Here is an 8,688-nt window from a genome sequence, read left to right on the forward strand (position 1 = left end):
ATATTTGGACCCTAAGAGAGATGAAGTGACAGGAGGCTGGAGAAAACTGCATAATGAGGAGCTTCATAACTTGTACTCTTCTCCAAGTATAATTAGAATGATCAAGTGAAGGAGGATGAGGTGGGTAGGTCATGTAGCATGAATGGGGGAGACGAGGAATGCGTATAGGATATTGGTGGGAAAGCCAAAAGGAAAGAGACCACTGGGAAGACCAAGGCATAGGTGGGTGGACAATATTAAAATGGATCTTAGAGAGATAGGATGGGATGGTATTGATTGGATTGATCTGGCTCAGGATAGAGACCAGTGGAGGGCTCTTGTGAACCTTTGGGTTCTACAAAATGCTGGGTAATTCTTGAGTAGCTGCAGAATTGGCGGCTCCTCCAGAAGGGCTCAGTTCCATGAGTAAGTATGTAACACGATACATGCACATGAAAATTATTTTGTAATTAAATGAAGGCCATTAGTGGGATAGCTCGGTGGGTACATCGACGGGCTATGAGGTGGACAGCTGAGGAACTTGGGTTCGATTCCCCGCAGGGGCAAAGGAATTTTCTTCTCCACATTGTCCCAATCCTTCCTGGACAGCCAGGGTTCCATTCTCGGCATGGACAAGAGATTCTTCACTACTCCACAGCTTCCAGGGCGCGTTTCGGGCCTACCCAGCCTCCTATCCATTGGATTTCGAGGACTATTTTACGGCAGGAAAGCGACAGGGGCGTGCAGCTAACAACTCGCCGTCATGTAGTGCCGAGGTTCAGAATAGTGGCGCTATACCTTCACTTCCGCATACGTCTTTATGGGATGGTGTTGGATTAATTCAGCAAACTCGAACTGAAAATGAATATTCCGTTTCAGAAATTCTTTCACATAGCAAACTAGTTAGCCCTAAGGTAAATCGTTTTCATTCTACTAAAGAAGCAACTGGTCAGATATTCACCACTGCGTATTCCTATGTATAATAAATAGTACTTTCCAATCGTTTCTTCCACAGAGGAATCGATCTCTTGACGTTCGGTTTGGGGACAGCTTACTGAATAATCGAGTAATATCGAAATAGTCGAAATTGTGGGAAAATTCAGGATATCTTGATAATCCCATTAACATTACACTCTAAATTAATAATACGGCCGCGCCAAAGCTCGAGTGGTTAGTTGTTGGCATCTCACCGATGCGGCTCGAGTTCGATCCCGGGTCTAGTCAAGTGGGATTTGTGGTGGACAAAGTGGCGCTGGGGCAGGTTATTTCCGAGTACTTCGGTTTCCCTTGTAAATCTTCATTCTACCAATTGCTCCACAAGCACCCACACCTATCATCTGGGGCTGGTACAGTAGGCCAGAAGTGGTCGCAGTACAAGGGACTTAGTCCCACCCCACTAGCAATAAAAAAAATTAATAGTACACATTGTGCTCAACGGTGTTCAATCCAAAATGATCCTTCAGAAGTGGCCATAAACCAATATCAATGATAATTTTATATAAACATACCAACAATATAAATTTTAGTTAGAAATATTTTCGTTGACAAATGTGTTAATTTCAGAACCCTACCAGCAGGGAGTATGAAACCATGTACATAATCCGTGGCCTGGTTCATCGCGGTCTAATTTTCTGTCGTTGTCAGGTCTTATTTATTTATCCGTGTTGGTTTGTGGCGTGGCTAGTAGTTTATTTTGTTTGTTAGAATTTGTGATTAATTTGGGTGAAAAGAAAATGCCTTATGAGGGTCTAGGGTTTGCAGTTATACTGGGTGTTGGTCTTGCCACAGCTATATATTATTTCTTAACTCAGACGGGACGAGAATCTGCCCATAGTAATAGTAGAAATAATGGCCAACCACCACCGTTTGACCATGGACCTAACAGCAAGTCGTGGCATGAGGGGTAAGAATTTTATATAATTATTTATTTAAGAAAGTTAACATTATCTCAGACTATATGGAATCGAGTAATTAGGATGACTAAATGAAGAGTGAATTGAAAATTATACGAATGAAATCGACTTGGTCAAATTTGAGAGGTTACCCCAGCATTTACCTGGATGTACTGGGAAAAACTACGAAAAACATCAGGAAATAAAATGGCCCGCCCAAAGCTATTGGAGCGGGCAACCCCTTGTAGAAGTCAATTTACTTGATGAGTGTAAGAATTTTAATTTTTTGTTATGGTTTTAGTTTTCTGTAATATGTAACTGCAGACATATAGGCATTATGAAATAAGCACTGCTGAATTAGCAGATACAGAGTTTGTTTTGTTTAGGTATATGTATTGTATGAAAATGGAAGTTTAATGTAAGGTTAAGTCCCAATATAGATTAAGTACTGTTCACAGGCTGACATATGAAATCTCAGAACAAATGCCAGTATTTTGGCATTATCTCTGATAACCCCAGCATTATTATAATAATCACGAGTTATTGATTTCAGCCTCAGCTTGAAATACCTAATAAGTCATTAATATGACTTTCATTTTTATCAGAATTGACACTAGACTGCTTATTTTTCTGTGTGTGGGTGGGTCTGTATGTTACTTCCCATTTCTGAAATCCCTTTCCACTCTATAGTCTCCAGTTTCGTTTTATGTAAAAGGCGTTAAGAACCAAAGTTTATACTGTTTGTGGTAGGAGCAGAAACACCAAGCCCAAACGTAAATTATCTACGCAGGCAGAGGAGACTCACTGTATGATTTGCCTTGAAGGGTATAACATCAAGCAGTTGCCATGTAAACACAGATTTCATTCCCACTGTATCAGTAAGTGGTTCAGCGTAAAGGTAAATATTATGTTGCTTCATTTACAGTTAACTAAACAAAATAGCTTGGAAATAAGTGTGCTTTATAGCTGGTAAATATAAATTGTCATTTATATGTAATTCTAAAATTTGACAATTGACATTCTGCTTTCATTCTGTGGGGGTCATGAATTTTCAGTTTCAGTGGGAATTCTGCATTATATTTCCTTTGTAATGAATTGAAGGTACATAGGCAAGGCCTTTTCTGGTGTGAGTGTTGTAACTCACTTCCTAATCTCTCTAATTCTCCATGAGGAACTGTCTGCTATAATGAAGCTTGTGGGAGTTGAATGCATAGAATAATCTAATAACAAAATGTCTGTTATGAATGTGGAATGTTTTATCAAACTGATTCTTATATAATTAGCGATATGACATACTTTACAATTCAAAATTTTAAAGAATGTATATTTCTTTATCATCCTTTTATAGATTGCATTATGTATCGAAGTGCAGTTACTTGAATAATTCTCATGCCCATATTTTATAATTAAATCATTTCATTTGTTGTGTGCACTGACATTTCTCTGCAGAAATAGCCATTTGAAAGTTCATGCAGTACACAATGATTGTAAATTTAATTGTGTCATCCACTGTCATTATAAATGTATTGACACTGTATTCTGCCAATAAATCCAACAAATATAGTCTGTTTTTGGACACATTACTACTTAAAGAAAAGGATAATAATGGCATGTGTAATATTTGGTGTTTCATGATAAGATGGAATTTATTATGTCTGTAGTTTGTACATAAACATTTCAGGCTCTTTGTTACTGCCTGTAGACTGAAAAGGTTAACCTTATAAACCGAAGTTATATCATGGTAATGTGAATATGGGCCTCTCAGGTTTATAGCTGATAACAAAGACACCTTATTTTATGTATTTTAGTAGTAGAGTTAAGTGGAGGGCTGTCAACACCACTTTTAAGAAATTCCCACCACACAGACCTGTAAGGTTTTGGACATCAGTTTTGTGTCAGATTAGTGGGTAGCCATTTTCACAGGTAAAATTCTGATATGACTGATAATGTGACGGAGGTTAGAGTCAATCAAAGGAATTCATATTACTTCCTAAGGACTGGTGTCCTCAAGAGAAGCACAGTTATTTTCAAGGGGCTGAACATAAATTGGTACTCAGTGGATATAAGTATCAAAGAGTGATGGTTGGACACCGATAGTTGTCCCTAGGCTTATGAAATTCAGCATCATGCCATGAAGGTATAGGGGGCTATAAAGGTATAGCTCCACCATTCTTAATCTCAGCACTAGATGGAGGTGAGTGATGAGCTTCATGACTCAACCACTTCGTCCCCAGGAGAGATAAGAGTCCATGGTACCCACTGGATAGGAGGCTTGGTGGGCTCCAGAGCCAGTGTGGATGCTGTAGAGAAGAGAAAAGTCTCTTGTCCCTACCAGGAACTAAATGTCAGCCATCCAGCTCATAGCCTATTGCTGTATGGACTGAGGTGTCCTGCCCCCAACCCAGTAACAATAAAGAAAACAAAAACAAAACAAACTCCATGGCCTGTAGTCCACAAGCGAACTATACCGACAGAGCGACCGCCACTTGTTGGCGAAGTTAGTGCCAACTTTTGCGGGTAGAGGGTATTATGTGGTCGGTGCAATGAATTCCCACGGCCATTAATCTTGGTTTTCTAGACCAAAGCCGCTCTTTCCTTGAAGTAGCTCCTCAGTTATCCTCATGAGGCTGAGTGGTCCCTGTTCCAGACCCACTACTTCTCAGAAAATCTGGTAGCGCCTGGTATCGAACTGGGGACCTCTGGATATGCAGCCAGGAACTCTGACCACTAGACCACAGAGGCAGTCAACCCATCATCATCATCATCATCATCAGTAATCTGTCAAGACGACAGGTCCACAGTCTCTTTCAAAACAATTCCTCCACTTAATGCGATCTAGAGCTTTCTCCTTCAAATGACAGTATCCTCTTCTGTCCCCAAGGTCATCCAGCATCTTCTTACGTCTTCTTCCTCGTCTTCTTGTCACTTCTATCCGCCCATCTATCTTTCCTTCGATAGCTTCTTTTAGAAGGCAGTTTCTGCGTAAAACATGACCAATCCAATTAGCCTTCCGTTTTCTTATTTCATGTAGGATATTCCTCTGCTCACTGACTCTAATTAACACTTCTTCATTTCTCACATAATCGGTCCAACTGATCTTCTCCATTCTTCTCCAACACCACATTTCGAACTCTGCCTTTCAACCCAGTAACAATTAATTACAGTAATTCAGAATTCATATTTAATGGAATTATTGTGTGAGTACAGATTTGAAGGGAATGCAAGACAGTGGTCAGTATTGTAACAACAAGAGTGGGTATTGAGAAGGTCAGATATAACAAAGTGTGAAAATAAAAAGAATCATGTAGAATTGAGGTAGTTCGTAAAGCAACAACAAGTGATATGTGCAGTTGTTAATTACTTACAGAAGGCCAATAAATTGTAATTTTGAAATTAATTTGTATCTTATAAAGTTGATAAATAATGTATTTCATTTCAGGGATCACCATCTTGCCCATTGTGTCGTGCACTTGCTGAATAGAAAATTCTTACTTATTCCCTAAACTAGCTCAAGGTAGAGGCCTCCTGTGTTCTAAAATTCTGCAGCTCTGTCAATACTTTTAAGTAAATAAAGGTTTTGTGAATAAGTACTTGACTGACAAGTGAAATTATATTGTGCTGCCATTCCAAGTAGCAGAAATCAGTGATAGGCGTAAGCATTTGCAAGATTGGAGTCTGTATAAAATTGTTCTCTGGAATGTCTGATTGCAAAACAATTTTAAATGAAAGTTGATACTTGGATATTAATTAATAGTATGATGACTGATAGTTGAATTATGTTGCTTCATGTGCAGACCAGGTGTTTTTTTAATTGCTTAGACTAGTGGCAGCTGACATACAGTGATATAACAATAAATCAGTTATGTGGGTCTAGCAGTCATTTCTCTTTTCCTTTAATTTTATTCAAAAGTTGTTCGTAGATAAATTTATTGTAGTTATTAGTCTGTGTTTAGTAGTGCTTCATAAAGAAATGCAACCTATTCTTTTAGATTTCCTGAATTTAAAGAAATAATAATTTTTTAATATAGAGATTGACTTTAATGATCAGATTTGTATTGAGGATTAGAAATAAAAAAGGTACATTTGTTGTGAAAAGTTTGTGTTGACTTTTTAATATTTTAATAATTTTGAATCTCCTATGAAATGAATTCACATGTACAAGTAGATTTGTTATTTCTGTGTGCATATGCTTCTCCACATCTTCAAAAAGGAATTGTGATGCCATGATTAATTGTGAAGGAACATAACATAATTCTGTGATACATAAATTTGATCCTTATTTTTGTTGGAGATCACAAATTCTAACTTTAAATTTTTACTGTTAATTAAAGTATTGAGTTGTTGCCCAGATACTGTGAATAGGGTTTCTTAATTGCAGTGTCTTATTTATGACTGAAATCTCTCAATCTGTCAGTTAATAGTTTTATGAACATGTTTGTGATCTCTGAGTTCTGGAGTGTAGTGTCTGATGGTAACATAATGTAATATTTCTTCTTTGAGAACTTTGGTGTTTATTGCAAAGGAGAGACATTGACACTTTGAGCACTGGGGCCTTTGAATGTTCAGAGTCACCTTTCTGTTGGGTTTAAATGGTATTCAAAACGTTATTCTTATTTTGTTATAATTTTAAGAAAAGAAAAACTATTCCCACAATTTTAGAGGGTTTTAGAGATTTGTAAAAATAATAACAGTACTTGCAGTAATTTCATGTGTTTTGCCACAGAAATAAACGTAGAAACTATTGTCACATAATCAAGTGAATACAGATAGGTTTGAATTGGTAATGGATTTATCGAACACTTACAGATCGTAACTACAAGTAACTATAGCGCTATCACTAATTCACATACAGTACAGTTCAGTATAGAACACAGCATGCACTAAGTCGTCTCAGTCTGCTGTGTCTTCACCTATCATTGCCTGGTAGTAGCTTGCAGCAGCGGACGTTCCCCGTACTCTGGGTTCTTGAACTATCCCCGTGTCTCAGCTACCAGCTTCCAACAGCAACAGCTCACAAGGCCTGAACTGCAGAAGTCCTCTAACTGACTGACTGTTCACCAACCAGCCCACTTCACTCCACTGTACCCAATTGCACTGCAGCTTAGTTGGTTGAGTGACGTAGCCTCAGAGTGGATGACAGAGGAAACAGTACTTCCACTCTTGCACATGGGCCGTTGCCAAGCAAGGGCTCCAGTACTGCTGCATGTTTATGAAGCTGTTGCATACTAATGACTGTTGTCTTGTTCTTTGTTTCATGGTTGTTGCCTATTAACGGATCTATGTGCCACACTGTTTTTACAGTTGACGTCGAATACGTATACATATGAACACACTCTATGCTGCACGCACATATATGAACTTTTGTTTGAATTAAATTCACTTTATCATATAGAGGCATTCTGACAGGAAGTGAAGGTCTGTTTACAGTGGTTCCAGATTTTGCACTCACTGAGATTCCGTCATCTTTTTTGCAAAACTGTTGAGTCATATTTTCTCCTTACTCTTCTTGCTGAGTAAGATGTAAGTATTTCCTATTTCAAGATGAAGTAAACAAAAATGTCTATTCTAATTTCAGAAATTTTCTTAAAAATAAGTGTGCTTTGATATAAAATGAATTCATCATATACATTCTACTAAATATATTATATTTGTATACTAGTTTTTGAAAAATATAATATATAAAATANGAAATACTCAATTGCCATATTTCATAAAGTTTACCGGGTTCATATGAATCTCCATATTATGCCTGGTGTTTATTTCATAATAATCCCTGTTTATATCATACTTCACTGGTCAAGCTGATGTTTCTTGTAACACCTTGATTTGTAGGTATATGCATGTAAATTTTATACTGAATAATGATGTCCAGATAAGTGATTCATTCAAAAACAGGAAATGTTTTTAACACAGCCATGTGTAGGTGTATTCACTTTGCTTGAAACCCAAACCAAGAGAGGATAGCATCACGGATGCTAATTCATAGTGTTCCTTTGAGTGTCTTGAAGATAATATTGGCCATCAGTAATGAGATATATTTTACCATTGTTTTCATCCATGGTTGCTTTCTTATTCACTGTGGATACTGAGTGAGGAGAGGATCAGCCTTAATCCTTAGGGATCTGAAGTGAGCCACTTGCTTCTCCTAGAATGGTGAGAATCTAAGGATGATGAAAACATGAAAGAGACGAGGCATTGTAGGAGTAAACAGCAGTGGTTTTCTGTAGAACTTAAGCTGAGCTATCACCGTAAGGGGATTTTGCAAAGAGTACCCAAAATGAAGTAGACAAAATGAGGTGTAGTTCATTGTTACCTTATGGTAACAAGCCTGGACATAAACCATATACCTGTTTGGTTGCAGTACTCAAAGTAGCCAAAAATGTTTCCTGAGACATTCCACGTGACATAACCTAACTGGTTTCTAGAATTGATTGTATGCAGTGGTAGTCATACATAGAAGGTTTATACACTAAACATGCATATATTCATTCATTCATCAGTAATCTGTCAAGACGACAGGTCCACAGTCTCTTCCAAAACAGTTCCTCCACTTAATGCGACTTAGAGCTTTCTCCTTCAAATGAGAATATCCTCTTCTGTCCCCAAGGTCAGCCAGCATCTTCTTACGTCTTCTTCCTCGTCTTCTGGTCACTTCTATCCGCCCCTCTATCTTTCCTTCAATAACTTCTTTTAGAAGGCAGTTACTGTGTAAGATATGACCAATCCAATTAGCCTTCCGTTTTCGTATTTCCTGTAGGATATTCCTCTGCTCACTTACTCTAAATAACATCTCTTCATTTCTCACATAATCGGTCCA

At 37.9% G+C, this 8,688-nt stretch overlaps 1 protein-coding gene across 1 annotated transcript; it reads left to right on the plus strand.

Annotated features, from left to right (window-relative positions):
- The first annotated feature begins 1,596 nt into the window (after positions 1–1,596).
- LOC111867542 (E3 ubiquitin-protein ligase RNF130-like) lies at positions 1,597–5,969 on the plus strand. The gene is made up of 3 exons (XM_023857520.1): positions 1,597–1,882; positions 2,622–2,769; positions 5,311–5,969. The coding sequence occupies exons 1-3, from the start codon at positions 1,713–1,715 to the stop codon at positions 5,350–5,352; spliced, it is 360 nt and encodes a 119-aa protein (XP_023713288.1). The 5' UTR covers positions 1,597–1,712; the 3' UTR covers positions 5,353–5,969.
- The last annotated feature ends 2,719 nt before the right edge of the window (positions 5,970–8,688 follow it).

Source organism: Cryptotermes secundus, unplaced genomic scaffold (genome assembly GCF_002891405.2).
Source record: "Cryptotermes secundus unplaced genomic scaffold, Csec_1.0 scaffold1979, whole genome shotgun sequence".
NCBI lineage: Eukaryota > Metazoa > Arthropoda > Insecta > Blattodea > Kalotermitidae > Cryptotermes > Cryptotermes secundus.

Coding starts and splice junctions, on each gene's coding strand:
- LOC111867542 (XM_023857520.1), top strand. CDS start 1,713: ATGCCTTATGAGGGTCTAGGGTTTGCAGTTATACTGGGTGTTGGTCTT. Junction 1,883..2,621: donor AGCAAGTCGTGGCATGAGGG/GTAAGAATTTTA, acceptor TGTTTGTGGTAG/GAGCAGAAACACCAAGCCCA. Junction 2,770..5,310: donor GTAAGTGGTTCAGCGTAAAG/GTAAATATTATG, acceptor ATTTCATTTCAG/GGATCACCATCTTGCCCATT.